At 37.6% G+C, this 19,534-nt stretch overlaps 1 protein-coding gene across 2 annotated transcripts in view; it reads left to right on the top strand.

Moving 5' to 3' along the window:
- EXOC6B (exocyst complex component 6B) overlaps positions 1 to 19,534 on the top strand; it is a 711,196-nt gene that overhangs the window by 540,470 nt on the left and 151,192 nt on the right. For both annotated transcript variants that reach the window (XM_082672238.1, XM_082672239.1), the window contains one exon: positions 1,673 to 1,746. In XM_082672238.1, the coding sequence (XP_082528364.1) occupies positions 1,673 to 1,746 (74 nt within the window). The remainder of the gene's footprint in view (positions 1 to 1,672; positions 1,747 to 19,534) is intronic.

Below are 19,534 nucleotides of genomic sequence, written 5' to 3'. Positions count from 1 at the left end.
TATAGAATTCATTTATAAATGGCATATAAATTTTCTTTCCAAAGTAAATAGAAACTTAATGTGCTAATCATTCTATGTCGTTTATCTCCTTCCATTTGAGTCATTTTTATTTAAAATCTCTAGAAGAAGAATATTTTGTGTTACAGTTGTACAACACTTTGTGTTCTATACAATTCGTTTAATAACTTGTTTTAAATTTCATTTCACATAATGTTTTTGTGTTCCCTGCAACTTACCTTGATAACATTTTTTAAAGTAGGTCAAGGATTTTATGAAAACCTAGTAGACATTTCCTAGATGGAAAATATTTTTAAGGAACAGAAATTCCTGTCATTGTTCATAAATCATCATTTGAATCTATGCAGTTACTAGTTGTTTGAAGTAATTTTCCAGACATATATGCAAATATCTTGATGGATTTTATTTAATTTCAAAAGACTAATATGATACCAACTTTCTATAATTTCTTAAATTCATTCCTGAAGAAAAATATAATTGAAAGGAAAACATTCCTTTTCATATTTGCTTTGAGCAGATACTTGTTATTTTTGAGGTAAATAGTAGATTGATGTTAAATGTTTATCATACTTTGGCTTCACAGAGAGAATTCAAGGCATAGTTAGTAACTGTCCAACTTTTGAATTTGCTCTGTATGTACGTGTGTGTGTGTGTCTTGTGTGTATGTAGGGGCTTAAACAAGACCTTTTGATTGCATAATAAGCAGGGCTTAGGGACAATAAAATCTGACATTCTTAACTGTTACTAGTATTTGTCCCTATAGCCCTGTGCAGTTATCTTCTTATTAACAATGTAGAAGCCAGAGTCATAAACTGAGCATGTACCCAAGGCGCTACTGTAAATTGCAAATAGCATTCATGTGGTCTCTTTTGACCTAAGACTAAATTGGGATAGAAGGAAGAGAAAAAAGAATTTTTGAGAGTGGAATAGAAGTAGAAGTCAAGAACAAAGAATACACTGGGAGGATGGACATGTACAAATGTTTCCTAAGTTTTTGCTGTGAGATTTATTTAGATGGGTCTTTTCATATCTGCAGTACTCTTTTACTGAAGAGCCAAGCACTAGATTGGGGCAGCCTCTGCTGCTGGTGTGTGTGTGTGTGAGTGTGTGTCTGTGTGTGTGTTGGCGATAATGCACTCATGAGATAATACAAATAATCAGTGAGGGAATAATTAATGATGTGGCAGGGAATATTTTTTGATAAATGCTTGGGGAATGAGGTGACAGGCGTGAAATTAGAAAATTCCTTCAGCGATCTAAAATATAAATAGCTTTCGGAACTGAAAAGAGTTTCACAGCTGAAGATTTTATTGTGTTGAGAGGAAAAACTTTTTTCTCTCCCCCACTCCCTCCTCCTTTGCAAGTTGTTTGTCCATTCACAAAACAAATACTCTGAAGCCCAGCGCAGCTCATGGGAATAAATTTCAGGTCGAATTAGTACAGTTTCCTTGCTGTCAGGATGCTGGAATTAATGGTGTTTTGATGACACGAATTTTGAAGGGCAAACAAAGAAGCTGAAGGGAGAGAGACATGACTCCTTAGAAGCTTGGTCCTCCTCTCCCCCAGCCTCTCTTGTCTTCCCTGTCATCCGTCTGCCAATCTCCCTGTCCATGGTTAGTTAAAGGCGCTTTTTATCCTCTTTTCTTTCCCACAGAGTTTGCCAGATCCGGCCCGGTGCCTGGGTTCCAGGAGGACACGCTGCAGTTGGCCTTCATCGACTTGAGACAAGTAAGTCTTTGTGTTTTTGTTTTTTGTTTTTCTTTTAAGATGTGTGACTGAAGACCATCAGGTCTTAAGGAAAAGGGGAGGGGAGGGGGATTGGCGTTGGCGATTCACACTGGAGACCTAAGGGTTTTTCCCTGTGTTTGAGGCCACCTCTTTTATTTAGCTATCTGGGATCCTTAGCTATGGTGGAGTTAAAGGTTTTGTGGGTGGAAGGGAAGGCAGGAGGTGGGAGGAGGGACCCAGAATGTAGCGGGACTCAAGTGACCCTCAAGTGATGTGACCCATTGTGCTATAGTTGGCTTCTGCAGACACAGCAAAAAGATAGCTCAGCAAACCAATGCTAAGCAGGTGCACTGATGCAGAGACTGCCTGCCCAGAGGACTTTTGTTTGCAGATAATGAGGGCAGTAGCATTTAAGAAAGATGAAATATTTTGCATTCTGGATCGTTGGTTTGGTTTGTTGACTTTTTTCTGTTGCCTTAAGTCTTCCCATCCCCTCCTTTGTAGAATGCGGTCAGCCATGAGTGACTAAGTGGTCATTTTAGATACTTAGCAAAGGCCCTGACCAGTCATGCTAACCTGACAGGCGACCCTACTGAAGTAATGTGATGAAAGCTGGTACTTAGGTATACCTGAGCTTTGCAAGCCCATTAGATAGAAAGAGTCATGCGATAGAGCTGTTGCTTGCAGATTGAAAAGGGTGGGTTGGTAGGCCTTGGTGGATTGGGTATAGAGGAGCAGTATGGGCGGGGGCCGAAAAAGGGAGAGAGTTAACTGGGCTCTGTCATCTCTTCACTCTGAAGATGGATGGGGTTGGATAGAAAGTGTGAATGAAGTAAGAATCAATGACTGATGCTTCTCTCCTATTAAAACAATCTTTTTTTTTTTTGTCTGTTTTTTAAAAGGGGGCTGGCTTTGTTTCTCCTGCCATAATGATGCAGTGCCTCTTGTTTTCAGAGCTGACAAAGTTTGCATTCTGAGAACTTTTAGATGCCCAGGGTATTTCTTAAAGCTGTAGGACCCCTTGTATTGGTAGTCTCCTTACTACTGTGACTCGATTCATGCTAGAACAGCTTTTAACCCATAATGGATGGCCTGAGCTACCCCCGAATCCTTGTGGATGGGTGGTGTAATCTGTCATCTGATGACAATTCTGGAAAGCCCTGTTAAGCAGAAAACAGAAAATTGTGTCTCTATAGACCCGCCAAAGTTTGAGGATTCAGGCCGCGTCCCAGAAACGTGTGTCAACTTAATATTTAGGAGTTGAGGTGGGGGTTCTCTTACACATAAAGGCTTTCCCAGCATGGTCCCAAATGCAGCTGAGTATCTCTTTCCACACTTAACACCTTCCACCTGTGGATTCAGCCACTCAACCGAGATGTTCAGGTTTTAACCCCTTGGCTGATGTAAACCTGAAAGATTGGGATTTTGCTTTATGGTTTTGTGGAGCGGTATCTGCTTGACTTTCCCAGCACTGTTTCTTCTCAGAGACTTCTGAGCCAATTGGCGTTTCTTGGAAAGCAGAAATTGAATTTCATTGGAAAAACACATCCAAGGAAAAATTTTTCCCTTCTCACTCTTCACGGAAAGGAAGTGTGGTCATTCTCTCGAGTTTGTGGTTTTGGTCCCTATGGAAAGCAACTAGTGTTCACAGAAAATGTTAACTAAGGGAGTAAGTTAGAAAACACAGCCAAAATAAGGTGGATCTGAGCTGGGGATGAATGCTCAAGTACTTGTGAGCTCTCAGTGAGCACTGTTGCTTATGCTTAAGTTCCTATTTTCTGTTACAGTTTTGTTCTGAGGGTTCCGATTACGAAGTTTTAGTAGTAGAAACCAAAACTCCAAAATTTCACTGAGTCATGAAAGAATATGCCTCTTGCTATTCAGTCTATCACTTAATTTCTATTTATGTCTGTCTCTGTTAAAGCAGCTTACATTTTTCTTAGATCATTTGAAAAACTTGCCTAGCTCATTATTAGCAGGCCTCAGGTAGGTTGAATCAGTGTGACAAAAATTACCTTTCCACATCCCGTGCTGAAAATATTTATCTCTTTGCAGTTCATCTTAGTCATTCTCATAACTTAAAGTGACCATCATTTTTAAAGTGAGCAGCTAATGAACTATAAGAGATGTGCCGATTATAATAGAAAGTCTGAAAGTGTGGTTTCAAAGGAGATAGCTTGACCTCAAATGAGACATGACTAGGTGTCCTTGAGTATGTGTCCTTTTGCCTGTACTCTTTGCAATCCTAAAATAGAGTTATGGAATTTGGGGGCTGGGTGCTAATCTTAAAAATCATGTAATATAACCTTTGGCTTGACACTTGGAATCCCTGTACAGCACCCTAGACTGTGCTTGAATATTCTCCTTGAAGAGAACTTGCTTCCCCAAAGCAGCAGGGTCCACCTCAAGACAATCTGATTATAAGAAACGTATTTCTTAAAAAAAAAAAAAAGAAAGAAAGAAACGTATTTCTTAAGTTGGCTAAAATATGTCTCACTTAACTTTGACCCTTTCACTCTTTGTATTTTTATTAATGCACTCCAATTTGGGGGACAGGCTTTCTATCCTGATTTATTGAGCTTCCATCTGCTAGTAATTGAGTCTTTTTCACGTGTAGCATTGTTACTCATTCCATATCTAGTCTTTATGTGGTTGATTTTATACACCACAATTGAAGACTTTACTCTCTTTGGTCTGCGTTTTCCTTTTTGACATTCTATTAACAAACCAGATTTTAATCATTCTTATTTATTTAGCCTGTCTAAACCTTTTAAGGTCCTGACTCAGTTATCCACCTTACTACCTGATTTAACCATTATGCCCTTTATAAGTCAAAGATAACAATATTAATCAGGAATGGCCGAAGTTAAAGGAAGAAGTTAAAGTTAAGGCAAGTTATAGGATACATACGCGCACCCATGCAAAAAGGGGATTTGTCCCCAGTTCAGTGCAGCAAGGATATTCTTTTACTGTCATTGAGTGTATTTTCTTCATTGGTTTATGAATATATTCATTCTGATCATGCTTTCGTGTTCTTTTGCTTTACAGTGTTTCAGGCTCTATCAATTGAATGATAATTTTTAAAATATTCAAAACATGGAATATTTGATGAACTCATCTGTATAGACTATAATAGCAGAGTGTCATTTAAAAGCCATAGAATTTTATTAGGAAGCAAATTAGATGTGGATAGCAAAACTATTCATCCTTTCTGAGCCGTCCTGTCTATTCTAATTTTTCTACTTCTTAAGGAAAAAAGTGAAATGACATTTTGAATACACAGGCTTTCATGATATTTTACACTTTTATAGCACGTCAAAGTTAAAGTATATTTACCTACATAGCTCATTTGTCAGGTTTCTGGGTTTAGAAAACCAGCTGTTAATGTGAATTAGTGCAAATCAAAATCTTCTTCTTTGCCACTTTATAATTTCTATATTCCCAAGCTCATAAAAGTACGATTGCAGTACAACTTCACATTCATGTATCAAATCTATGTGCATATTTCTATGAAAATCCAAATTTGGGTTAATGCTAAATCTTGAGAAGGACAACTTAAAGGCTCATTTATTATCTATCTTGAAGTAGCATTTATATTCCAAGTACTGATAATTGCTGGCCCTTAATGGTTCATAATTGAGAATAACAACACAAGGCCAATAGTAGATCCTCAGTAGTTATTTGATTCTTAAGCAGTACTATGATTTGTATTTTCTTCTGTTGTTAAACATTAAGTAAATTATGCTGATGAACACCAGAATTTGAACTTCAGATGATTTTCATTTCAGTTTATCAAACTCTGAGTGCCTACTGTGAACAAAGCACAACTTAGGTGTTGTGGGAATACACAAATGAATATAGTACAGTCTCTGCCCTCCAGTAACAAAGAGGTGAACAGCAAATACTTGATTCTAATATAAGGCACAGTATGATTAAGTATTTCATTGGAATGCTAAAACAACTGTGTATGTTTCAATTATTGCAGTAGCTTTTGCTGCATAACAAATCACCCAAAAACATTGGCTTAAAACAAGAACCATTTATTTAGCTCAAGTTTCTACAGATTGGCTAGGTTCAGCTGAGCTCACTCATACTTTGAGATCAGCTGCCGGATGGGCTTTGGCTTGCCTGAGGTCCCGTGCCTTAGCTCAGTCGACTCTTCTTTGCTCCCTGTGATCTCGCACTAGCCAGCAGCCCAGTCCAGGCTTATTCACGTGGCCTCCTGGCAGGGTTCCAGGAGAGCAAGAGGAAGTGTGAAAACCTCTTGAGGCCCATGCTTGAAATATCACTTCTTCCACATTCTGTTGGCTAGAGCTAGTCACAAGGCCAGCCCAAATTCAAGGAATGGGAAAAGAGACTCCAACTTACACTCTAGTTGGAATATAGGACTTTTATATAATCATGTGACATAAACAATGCAAATCAGGAGCAAGATTGAATCTCTAAGTACAAAAAATGGCCATGAAGTACAGAGGTCTTTGTAGGCCTGAGTAGTTATAAAATATTTCATGGAAAATGTGGAGAGTTAAACTGAGAAGAAGTTAGGTGTTGATGAGGGGTAAAGGCATTTCAAACATGGAGAAGAGCTGGATTTAAGTTTTGTTTGTAAAAATGTGTGTGCGTGTTTGTATGCATGTGTCTGTGTGTGTCTGTGTGTGTGTGTGCATGTGTGTGTGCATTGATTTAACCAGGATCTAGACTGTTTTGCCACCTTTAAGTATTAAGCTAATCTCTTTAAATCCCCTTTTCTTGATTCCTCTTCTTTGTTCTTTGCTTTTACTTTCCAGCTTCTTCATGGACCTCTCTTTTATGTTCTGTATCTCCTCATCAAATGCTGCTTATTACAGGCTACCCTGAAACACTTCACATTTCTGTTTTTCCATTCATTGTGAGAGAATCTTAACTTCCCCAGATAATTATTACATTATTTATTAAATTTTAGCTGTTCACCTTCCATGTCTGACCAACAGGAAGAGGTTTGAATATGTTCTTTAGAAACGTTTCTGTTCCTTGGCACCAACTGTTTTTTACTTCCAATATACGTAAGTTTTTATAAAGCTGAATGAATTAGGTTGTGACGTTGCATCAGATCTCCTGAATGGAGCTTGTTGGCAACAACTCTTATACAGCAAAGCCATCCCAAGATATCTGTGGCTTTTTTTAGATTGAGTTGGTGACATTCCCTCTAGGCCACTTATTCCCCAATTTCTAAACCTTCAGTCTAAAGTAAATGCAGTGCATTTCCATTGCAGGCACTTAAACTGCCTTAAAAACAGCTATAGAACCTAAGAGAAATAATTGTATATTTCTTTGGAGACGTTGAACAGATTCTGATGTTATGCCTATTAGAGGTATAAAGGTAAAATCAGTATTTTCAGTTAGTCAGCATCAGGTAGGGAAACCTGAGGACCACTCAAGAATCTGACTGTGTAGACACCTCCCCTTTTATTTCCCCTCCTATCTTGATCCTATTCAATAAAATTTTGGTTTTTGAATAAAATTGCCTTCCCTTCTTTTCGCCTTACCTTCAAGTCTAATGAACAGTATTCCCATTAAGAGGAACATGTCCCCTTTGCATGACTGCTGTTGGCGCTTATGGAAAAAATATTAACTGTGCTTATATTTTAGCCTCAGTAGAACATCCATTTATATCAAAAACTGATTTTGTCTGATATGGCACATATCAAAATGAGGCTCAATAGAATTTCTTTTATAATATTTCACCCTAACCAGGCGATTACATAGGAGGCTGGGGTGGGGGTAGGGCAGGCCCACATAAAAGGCCTCAGGGATCAGTCTTCATCACAACCCTTAAGCTATATTAAACTGGAAGAAAGCCATCCCCCACATGTACTTCTTAGTAGGGAAGGGTGGTGGCCTGTAGTTTTCCCAAGTATTTACTGAGCAGTTGTCAGTGAGTCATGGTAAAGAAGGGAGGTGTGGGTGTAGGTAGTAGGGGAAAGTTTTTATGAAAGGATATTCTTGGTGGAGGAAAATATAGTGGTATATGAACCCTCTAGTAGTGAAGTGTGTGGATCAGTAATGTTGTCAGTAGAAATACTCTCCAGGTGCTCAACTGAAATATTTTGTTGATCTTGAATAATGGCCTATAAAACTGGGAGCCATCTGCACCAGAGTTAGTAATCAAACAGTTTGATAACTCATGAAGTTAGAAGATGTCATTTCTATAACTGATGTTAATGGTGGGGTTAGAAGGAATGGTTTAAGCCATAAAGCACATTATCTTGGAAAAGATTATCTGCACAACTGATATGGTAGCATATATAGCATGTATATGTGGGTAGATGTCATTTCCGAAATGAAATCTGAGGTTATCATATCCCAAAGGCATTTGTTGATTAGAAGAGGATGTAGTAATATTAATATATTAGAACTCCTGCACAAATCTCTGCTGATACAGAGCCACTAAAAGTTCCTGCAGACTATAGGCCATGCCTTGACATAGGCACAGCAAGCGCTTGAATGTAGATATAGACCTCCTTAATCAGGAAGTATTCATTCATTCAACACTATGCCTAGCACTGTTATAGTGGGTACAGTGGCATAGAGGGTGTCGTGTAGTGAATAAAATATGGTCCCTGCCCTTGTGGAGCTTACATTCTGGTGTAGTTTGCCCATGCTTGTAACATAGGCCTTTTTAACATTCTGCCCTTCCCAAAATCTCTCTTCAGGTGGCCCTGGTGCTTTGAGGAAATGCTACTTTGTCTAGATTTTTATTTTTTGTATTGATGCTCTATTAGTCAGTTTTAGGGACAGCTGCAGAATTTTCTGGAAAGATCCCCAGGACAAGGCCAAATGTGCTGTATACTGATAAGCAGGCTTTCAGAAAAAACGTTTAGCTATGTTTGGCAGCCTGGCATAAATAAGATGGTCAGCTTGAAATACTTCCTTTCCAAAGGTAGTCCTTTGGTTTTTGAAAGCAGGTTTTTCTGGCTGTATTAACAAAATTGTTTTGCCCATGTTGTTTTGACAGACACTTATAACCTTCACAGTGATACCTCTAACCTTAAAGGAAGTTCTGACAGCAAATAATTCCTATTGCCAAGTAGAAAAGAGCTAACACCTTTGGGTCCGGTTTTGTAGAATAAGAAGAAGAAGAGGAAAATTGGGAACATTTCTGAGAATAGATTCCACTGAGCTAGACCTTTGACCTCATATAAGCCAACACTAGATCAGCATACACAAGGATAGGGCACAGGTGAATAAGGTCTTCAGCTATGGGATGTGGCTGCAGCTTCTGCAAATCAGATAGATCCCCTTACTTTGCTTGGGACATTATTAACTGGAGCCACCATAGAAAATTTATAGAAGGAATTGCCAGTAATATGTAACACAGTCTGGGATTTACTGAGTGTTTTTGGTTGATTGGAGGAGAATTTATTCTAGAACTGCTGAGACTTTGTCTCACCTATACCAGCCTCTTAACTGGGGAGGAGGTGTGTCTGGAAATGCTGAATCATTAATGACAGGGTCTTTAAACTGAATTAATGGCAGATATGTGGAAATAAGCAATGGGTGAAGAACCTTCAGTTAGAGGGGTTGTGGACAATCTTTTGGGTAGCAGGAGACAAAACACCAGACTTTTGATGTATTTTTCCATGAATAATGCATTGAATTTGGCCTTTGACTTATGGGCCTCCCAGGCTAAGATTATCCATTGTTACTGGCAACCCATATTGGTACAGTCCTGGGTTAGATGGCTAACCTAATCTAAAGCTTGGTCAACAGAGTTGTCCACCACTTCCGACTTTAAACTGGAGGCAGAGAGATCTGCCACCTAGAGATTTCACCAGAGTATAGAACAGCCTTTCCAGTAGTGGCTAGAAGGACCTTTTCCAGAAGTGTGAGTCTAGTCTGTGACAACCCTGCTACCCCTTTGGTCCAGTAAAACAGCTGTAACTTTTAATGTGGGCATGGTGCCAGCATCACTCCAGATAGCCTCATAGTAAAGTCTCTCAGTTCAGAGACTAGAGTTGCATTCCATTTCAACTCTTGTGTGAAGAGCTAATAAGCGTAGCATAGTAAGCCACCTGGTTATTTCTACCTTAGCTCATAGACAGCATTTGTGATCCTCGTGCTAAACAATAAAAGACCTAGGTAGTCTGTGAGGCCAGCTGCTAGGCTAGCCTGAGCCACTGCACTGCTCTCTGCTTTCCCAAGAAGCCAAGCCTCAGAAACTCAGGAGGTCTCTTTCTTACTTCCAACACAGCATGGATATGCATACCCATAAACCTGGAATTTGTGAATTTCTCAGATAATCACATCTTCAAGAGAAAGGACAGGAAAGTCATCACCAATGAATTTCCCTGGGAGTAGCAGTGGAATCAGAGGCTGTTGTGGTAGTGCTGGCTGAGTTAAAGCCTATTGGGTTCTGAACACAAATCTCATCTGCATTAACTACACTGTCTAGTGTCCTATTAGAGGACGCTCATAGGCCACAGAAAGGACAGTAGAGCCAGGCCTTGGAACTAATTTCTGACAAGTGTATCCTACTGATAGCCGCTGGAGGGCAGCAGAGAGTGACAACAAAGGGCTAGATGTAGGGAATTGGGGCATATTTCAGTTTGCCAAGAAAGAAGCCCCCCATAGCTGTAAGAGAGTTAGCTGTCTGGGAGCCACCATTACAAGCATAGGCGCCTGGGGAACAAGGAACAAAAAGAGTGTCCAGAACCCTGATCTGAGGGTTAAAACCCTCCTACTAGGCAAGTTCAGAAACCAGTAAAGAAATGACGTAGAACAAACTATGAAAGGGGAACCAGACAGCATCAGTAAAGACAGGGAACCAAAAGGACTAAAGTATCAAGTCCCAAGGGGGCAAGCAAAGATGGAACAGGAACCAAGTGAAAGAAAGAACTACAGTGGGAAGCAAGCCAGAGTGAGTGAGTTGAAGAGGCAAAGGGACAATCCAGAAAGACTGATTCTGAGGCAGCCATACCCAGGAAGGAGTCTTTCTGTAGGACACCTATCAGCAAGCAGAGAGCTGCAAAGGAACAAGTTTCCTACACAATCACACAGCTATATCAATGGGACGCTTATCTCTTAAAGTAGTCCCTCCTTGATTAGCCAGGATTATTTCCTTCTTGGTCTTTCTTCATTTCAGGAGCAAAATAACTCTTTGCAAATATGGAGAGAGAGAGAGAGATGATACGGCATTTTAAGATGTGACTAAGGGATTCTTACACATGAAATGAAATTAAACTTGGGCTTGAAGCCCTTCTGGATAGCATTGGTGTCAAAGAACAGCTCACTTTCTTAGAATAGCTTATGATACTGCCTTTTGATATTTTACACTGTAACATTTGCTAAGAATATCCAGTGGAAAAGAAAAACTGGCTCTGGTGACTAGTTATATAGGCAAGATCCCAATCGATCCAAGGATTTAGGATCTGTTCCCAGTAGGTTAGCAGAGAGCTGTTTGGAGTCTCTTCTAACTGCTATGTAAGCAGTTTTCCAAACCCCTTAAGGATGGAGAAAGAAAACTCTTTTTTGGCCTGTTAAACTTCTAGTGTCTCCCTTCTTTGTCTCAACTCCTTAAACATCAGGAAAATGGGACTCCTGTAGCTGCAAATTCCAGTAAATATTTAATGCTTACTCCAGGATTATAAGTCTTATAAGCTATAAAACCTTTATTTTTATAGCCTAAGAAATGTTTCCAGTAGGTTAGTTCATAAATATAACAGATAAATGACTAAACAAATTATGCTATACCCATATAAAGAAATATCGCTCATCAATAAAAAGAATAAACTATTGATACATCCAGCTCTCAAATTTATGTAAAATTCCAGAAAGGGAATTTCATACAGCATAATGTTTTAAGATTCATCCATGGACAGATTCAATGCAATCCCTATCAAATTACCAATGGCATTTTTTACAGAACTAGAACAAAAAAATCTTAAAATTTGTATGGAGACACAAAAGACCCCGAATAGCCAAAGCAGTCTTGAGGGAAAAAAACGGAGCTGGAGGAATCAGACTCCCTGACTTCAGACTATACTACAAAGCTATAGTAATCAAGACAATATAGTACTGGCACAAAAACAGAAAAATAGATCAATGGAACAGGATAGCAAGCCCAGAGATAAACCCACACACCTATGGTCAACTAATCTATGAAAAAGGAGACAAAGATATACAATGGAGAAAAGACAGTCTCTTCAATAAGTGGTGCTGGGAAAACTGGACAGCTTTCATGTAAAAGAATGAAATTAGAACACTCCCTAACACCATACACAAAAATAAACTCAAAATGGATTAGACACCTAAATGTAAGACCAGACACTATAAAACTCCTAGAGGAAGACAGAGGAAGAACACTCTTTGACATAAATCACAGCAAGATCTTTTTTGATCCACCTCCTAGAGTAATGGAAATAAAAACAAAAATAAACAAATGGGACCTAATGAAACTTAAAAGCTTTTCCACAGCAAAAGCTATATCAGCCTCTTAACTGGGGAGGAGTTAACAAGACGAAAAGACAGCCCTCAGAATGGGAGAAAATATTTGCAAATGAATCAACAGACAAAGGATTAATCTCCAAAATATATAAACAGTTCATGCAGCTCAATATTAAAAAAACAAACAACCCAATCAAGAAGTGGGCAGAAGACCTAAATAGACATTTCTCCAAAGAAGACATACAGATGGCCAAGAGGCACATGAAAAGCTGCTCAACATCACTAATTATTAGAGAAATGCAAATCAAAACTACAATGATGTATCACCTCACACCAGTTAGAATGGGCATCATCAGAAAATCTACAGACAACAAATGCTGGAGAGGGTGTGGAGAAAAGGGAACCCCTCTTGCACTGTTGGTGGGAATATAAATTAATACAGCCACCATGGAGAACAGCATGTAGGTTCCTTAAAAAACTAAAAATAGAATTACCATATAAGCCAGCAATCCCACTACTGGGCATACACCCTAAGAAAACCATAGTTCAAAAAGACACATGCACCCCAGTGCTCATTGCAGCAGTATTTACAATAACCAGGTCATGGAAGCAACCTAAATGCCCATTGACAGATGAATGGATAAAGATGATGTGGTACACATACACAATGGAATATCAATCAGCCATAAAAAGGAACAAAATTAGGTCATTTGTAGAGACATGGATGCATCTAGAGACTGTCATACAGAGTGAAGTAAGTCAGAAAGAGAAAAACATATATCGTATATTAATGCATATATGTGGAACCTAGAAAATGGTACAGATGAACCGGTTTGCAGAGCAGAAATTGAGACCTAGAAGTAGAGAAAAAACACGGACACCAAGGGGAGAAAGCGGCAAGGGGTGGGGGTGTGTGTGTGATGAACTGGGAGTTTGGGATTGACATGTATACACTGATGTGTATAAAATGGATGACTAATAAGAAAATAAATAAATAAACATACACAGGTTAAAAAAAAAGATCATCCATGGTATTGGATGTATCAATAGTTCATTCCTTTTTATTGATGAGTGATATTCTTTATATGGATATGTCATACTTTATTTGGTCATTCATCTGCTATATTTGTGAACATTTTGTTGTTTCCAATTTCACACTGTTATGAATAAGGCTAATGAACATTCATGTACAAGTGCTTGTGTAGATATATTGATATGTTTTTATTTCTCTTGAGTAATACTAGGAGTGAAATTGTTGAAGTATACATTTAACTTTTTTTTTAAATGTCAAACTATTTTCCAAAGTGGTTGTACCATTTTCCATACCTGTCAGCAGTGAATGAGAGTTCCAGTTGTTCCACATTCTCTTCAACACTTGGTGTGACAGTCTTTTATTTGTTTGTTGGTTTGTTGAGTCATAATTAACATATAGTAAAATTCATCCTTCTTAGACATACAGCTCTGTAAATTTTTGCAAACTTGTGCAGTTGTGTAACTACCACCCAAATCAACATGCAGAATGTTTCCATTACTCAGAAAATTCCTTTATGCCTCTTTGCAATGAGTCTCCTCTTTCTACTCCCAGCTCCTGGCAATGACTGTTCTGATCTCTGATGCTACAGTTTTGTCATTTAAATGGAATAATGCATATAAATGGAACCATACTCTTCATTTTGGCCTCTTTCACTTAGCATGATGCTTTTGAGGTTCGTTCATATTGTTGCATATGTTAGTAGAGATTCATTCATATTGTTGCATATATTAGTAGTTTCTTCATTTTTATTGCAGAATAATATTCCATTATGGGGATAATTTGTTGACTCATTTACCAGTCAATGAATATTTGGATTGTTCCCAGTTTGGGGATATCATGAAAAAAAGCCACAATAAAGATTTGTGTAAAGGTTTTTATGTGGACATATGTTTTCATTTCTCTAGAGTACTTAGGAGTGGGATTACTGAGTCATATGGTAAGTATATTTTTAACTTTATAAGAAACTATCAAACTGTTTTCAAAGTGGCTTTACCACTTTACATTTTCACCAGCGATATATGAGAGTTGCAGTTGCTCTGCACCCTTGCTAATATTTGGTGTTGTCAATTTTCTTTTCATTTTTACCATTTTAGTAGGTATGTTGTAGTATCTTGTGGTGGTTTTAATTTGCATTCATGTAATGACTGTTGATGCTGAACATTATTTTTTGTGCTTATTTGACATCTGTATCTCTTCTTTTGTGAGGTGTTTGTTCAAATCTTTCATCCAGTTTTAAAAATAATTATTATTGAGTTGTAAAAGATTTTTATATATCGTGATTAACAGTTCACTATTAGATATGTGTTTGACAACATTTTCCCCCTAGTCTGTAGCTTTTAATTTTCTTAATAGTATTTCTCTAAAAGTTTGAGTGTTTTATCTTAATAAAATACAGTTCTCAGTGACATCATTTTTTTCTTTCATGGCTCCTGCTCCATGTGTCCTATGTTAAGAAATTTTTGCCTAACCCAAAGTCACAAAGATTATCTCCTATTTTTCTTCTAGGACTGTTATATATAGTGTTAGGTTTTTTTACATTTCATCTCTGTTGACACATTCTGAGTTAATTTTTCAATATAATGTACAATATGGTCAAGATTCATATTTTTATATAGAATGTATAGTTGTTCCAGCACCATTTGTTAAAAAGAGTATGTATTTTTATTGATTTGCTTTGACACCTTTATCAAAAGTCAACTGACTATATATGTATTGTTCTATTTCTGGACTCTATACTTTGTTCCGTTGATCTGTGTGTCTATCCTTTTGCTATGTCTTGATCTTACTTTTATATTAAATCTTGAAATCAGGTACTATGGTATGAGTCCTCTAACTGTTTTTTCTTTTTCAAAATTGTTTATTTACTCTAGGTCCTTTACATATATATTTTAGAATCAGCTTGTCAATTCCTACAAAAAAACCTTGATGGAATTTTGACTAGGATTTTATCAAATTCATAGATCACTTTGGAGAGAATTGACATTCTGACAATATTGAGTCTTCTAATCCATGTACATAGTCTATCTCTCCATTTATTTATGTCTTTGATTTCTTTTATCAGTGCTTTGTAGTTTTTCAGCAAATCTTGCAAATATTTTGTTAGAATTAATCAGAGTATTTCATGTACATTTTAAATGCTATTGTTTTATGTCAGTTTTTAATTGTTCATTGCTAGTATATAGAAACACAATTGGTTTTTGTATGTTGATCTTGAATCTCAAACTTTCTGAACTCATTTATTAGATCTAGTAGTATTTTATACATTCTTTGGGATTTTCTAGGTAGACAGTTATGACATCTGTGAATAAAGACAGTTTTACTTCTGCCTTTCCAACGTAGATGCCTTCTGTTTCTTGCCTTGTTGCACCAGGACCTCCAGTACAATGTTAAATAGAAGTGCTGAGAGCAGATATCCTTGCTTATTCCTGATCTTAATGGGAAAGTATTCAGTCTTACACCATTAAATATAATAATAGGTGTAAGTTTTTTATGCTCTTCATCAGTTGAGGAAGTTTCTCTTAATTCTTAATTTGCTTAGAGTTTTTATTATGAATGGTACATCAGTTTTATATCCCATCATTTAATTAGCCACTATTATTTTTGAACTTACAAGTTATTTCTAATGTTTTCTTTTTATATTTAAATTATAATATATGTGTTCATACTTATAGCCTTTTTTTTAACCTGAATTTTTCCTTAAGGTAATTTCTTCATGTAAGAGTTATAAAAACATTTTTATGGCTTTTAAATGTATTGTTGGTTCCTATAACAAAGGGTTATTATACCAATTAAAGTACACCTAGCAGTGTATTCGTGCACTAGTTTTACAGCAGCCTGACCAACACTGAGTCTATAAATTATAAATTTTAAGTGTTTGGTTAATACGATAGGTATGAGGGTACCTTTATTTTTTTATTCCATGTCTTTTTTTTGCTACACATTAAAAAAAATTGAGTAGCCCATGAACATCAGTAAGGGCATGAATTTATCAATGTCTGGTTTTCAATTCTTATTGCCCTGTCCTGTGATAGGTTTTTTGCAATCTGATTTGATGCACCTCTAATTTAACGTTAGCTTATTACAATGTAGTAAGAAATACAAGACTGATATTTATAAAAGTTAACTACTAGTAAAATGTATATGTTTAAGTAACAAATTAAGTATAGTGCAAGCATTGCATGAGTTTGAAAGAGGGAGACATTGCTGAGCCATTAGAAGTGATGATTCTTGCCTTTCTGGTTAATGGGTCAGTAGGAGCTGATTTTGTTTCTTTTGTTTATTTAGTTTTATAAAAGCATTCTGTGACCAAAACATTTGAGATTCACTCTTCATGATGTCTCTAAAATTGTGTGTGAAATTTAATTCCCTGCTAATAATAAAAAATGTTCAAACCATTGTTTGTCTCCAGTGTTACTATAGAAAGAGCAAATTAGCCGGCTATTGGCTAGAAGAGCTAAGGTGTGAGGTCTCTATTTTCCAGAGTATGCTAAAAAAATATGCTCTAGAGACTTAATCTGAAGATTGAGGTGTGGGTGTTCACCTAAGCTAAACATCAACCAGAAAGAGGCCTCCCAGATTCTTCCCAGAGTTCTGATGCTTTGGGCCTGATGAAGACAAGTAGCAGGTTCTCTACAGCAATGTTCTGGCTGCCTTAAAAGCTACTGCTAGTATAGTCTGTAGTATTCTGTGACTTAGCACCGCAAGAGACTTGGAGAGACAGTGGGGAGAAAGTGGTTCTCAGAAGCTACTGGTACACCAAGGCTATATTAAAAAGGACTATCTCAGGCAGTAGTAAATTAACAACATCACTGAAAGTGAATTGTGTGTTATGAGGCAAGGGGAGACGTATCGTTCCTTTTAGAGTGTATACTGCTAATCATCTGTCAATATAGCATTTGTAGTGTGTGTGCTTCCCTGTTCTAAATCCAAGTGTGATTAGAGTTCCATATGATGCTCTTAATTTTTCCTTCCCTTAAAGCCTCTGATTGAAATCATTAAAAGAGAGAAGGTGGTTATACATGTGTTTTCTCTGGAATGCTGCCTTCCTACATCTATCTATCTGTGTGAACCTCTTTTCTTTCCCTGTCTGCTTGATGAAATGATAGTGAAAGAAGACAGTTAATTTCATTGGAGGAGGTAATGATAGGCTTGGGGAATGGGGAAGGCGAATGGAAGTGGATAGTGGGTATGTTCATGGTTCTTTCTATTAAGTATGAAACTATTTTATTCTTACTTCTTCTCTTGATCTGTCTTATGCTACTACCATTGAGCATCTTTTATTTCTTTTCTTTCATTCTGCTACCTACTGATTTTTAAAAACACAATTATGATTATGTCATTTACTTGCTTAAAAAGCCTGAGAGCTCTCTGTTGCCCAGTGAACAAAGGACAAACTCCTAGCAAAGCAAGTCTGGTCCCAGCTTGTCTCTCTCATCTCCTTTTCCTGTCATTTTTCCCCCTGTAATCTCTACCAGGACCACTCTTTACACCTCCCTGATCCAGAAACTGGACAAGCTTTAGGCCCCCTCTGCCTGTCACAGAGTGCTCTCCCTTAATAAAGTGACAAACTCCTTCCCTTCCTAAACTGCTTGGCTCAAATGTCATCTCCTTTATAAATTCTTCCCAACCTCCTCAGACAGATTTAATTGTTCCCCCTTTGGATCCCTGACATTTTATATGTCCCTTCATTACTAATTCCTTTGTAATTACTTGTTTAATCATCTGCCTTCCCCATTAGATTCTGAGTTCACCAAGGGCAGGATCCCTGTTTCATTTATCCTCAAATTCCCCCTCCTCCAGTGGGTAACATAGTTCCTATTAGGTATTATGCTTTCATAACTGCTTTCTGAATGCATTGACTTAATATTGTTTTGTGTCATTTCAGAAGTAAATGGAATTAGATTGAATTTCTGAGTAATATTTGTACTCAAACTCCCTTAAATAAATAGTGTTCATTATTTTCCTCCCACACCATGCTCTTCATTTTCACTTTAATCTTGTTAAATGAAGTGCAGAGGTCACAACCCTGAGGAAAGGAAGGAGCAAATATGGGGAAAGGGAACTTAGCTGGTAGTCCCTGTACCCTAGCATAGGGAGGACGTTCTATAGTGAGAGTCAAGAGGGAAGCCTACCTAGGAACAGCACCATGCAGCTAGAAGGTTCATGCTGAAAAGGAAAATAGCTCCTCACCTGGTAAATTATTCTCACTGCTTCAACAGGAGATAACTTCTCAGATGAAACACTTGGTCATATTCTTCCAACCCTGGTGAGCACCTGGGTTCAAGTATCAGGTGTTCCCTTTCTATGTCTGTGCCCAGATGGGGGCCATTTTTCTTAATGCATGTGCACCCTTAGAGTTCATCCAGCATTTCATCCTTGTTGTATCTGTCTGAGATGCATGTATCCCACCTAACTGAGCTCCAAAATTAGGCCAGAATGTCAGTCCAAACTCTGAAACCAATTCAAGATGTTGAAGTCTTTTTTAGAATGACTTCTTGTTTACAAATAATTCCTGCTGAGGCAGTTAGGAATTTTGAATGAAAGTGATTAATGCGTTGAAAATGTAACATGGCCTTATTCTCCATGCCAGAAATATACTTATCTTCATCCTGTATAAATAATAAAAAAAATCTTAATGTGTTATATCCTATTATAATTTAAAATGTTCTAAAACTAAGTTCCTGCCTGTTCCTTCTGCAGTCTTCTTCACCTCAATTAATGGCAATTCTGGTCTTTCTTCTAGGAATAGAAATCTTGAAGTCATCCTTGACTCCTTTCTTTCTCTCACATCCCACATCCAGTCTATCAGCAAGCCGTGTTTTCCCTCCCTTCAAAATATATCCAGAAACCAGCCATTTATAACTATCATTTCTTTTCTCATGATTCAAGTAATAATTATTTCTCATTGTATTCTTGCAGTGGTTTCTTAACTAGTCTCCATGGTTGTGACTTTGCCCTTCTATAGACTGATCTCAATATGGCAACCAGCATGAAACAGTTAAAACAGAAGTCAGATCACATCAGTCCTCTGTCCACAACCTCACAATGACTTCCCATTTCACTCTAAGTAAAAGCCTAAGTCCTTTTAATGACCTACAAGATGCTATAGAATTTTCAGGCACACACACATACTACCTCTTAACTGTCTGACCTCATCTCCTACTTCTTTTCTCCTCACTCTGCTCTGGCTCTGATAGCCTCCTTATTGTTTTTCAAATATGTCAGGTACAGGCCCATCTCAAGGCCTTTGCACTTGATATCGACTCTTCCTAGAAGGCCCTTTTCCAGATACCTGTAGTTCTTGCTCCTTTATCTTCCTCAGGTCTTTATTCA

The sequence above is a fragment of the Grampus griseus genome (assembly GCF_964374135.1).
Source record: "Grampus griseus genome assembly, chromosome: 15".
Lineage (NCBI taxonomy): Eukaryota > Metazoa > Chordata > Mammalia > Artiodactyla > Delphinidae > Grampus > Grampus griseus.
The sequence above is the reverse complement of the archived record's forward strand: the minus strand, read 5'-3'. Positions and strand labels throughout refer to the sequence as shown.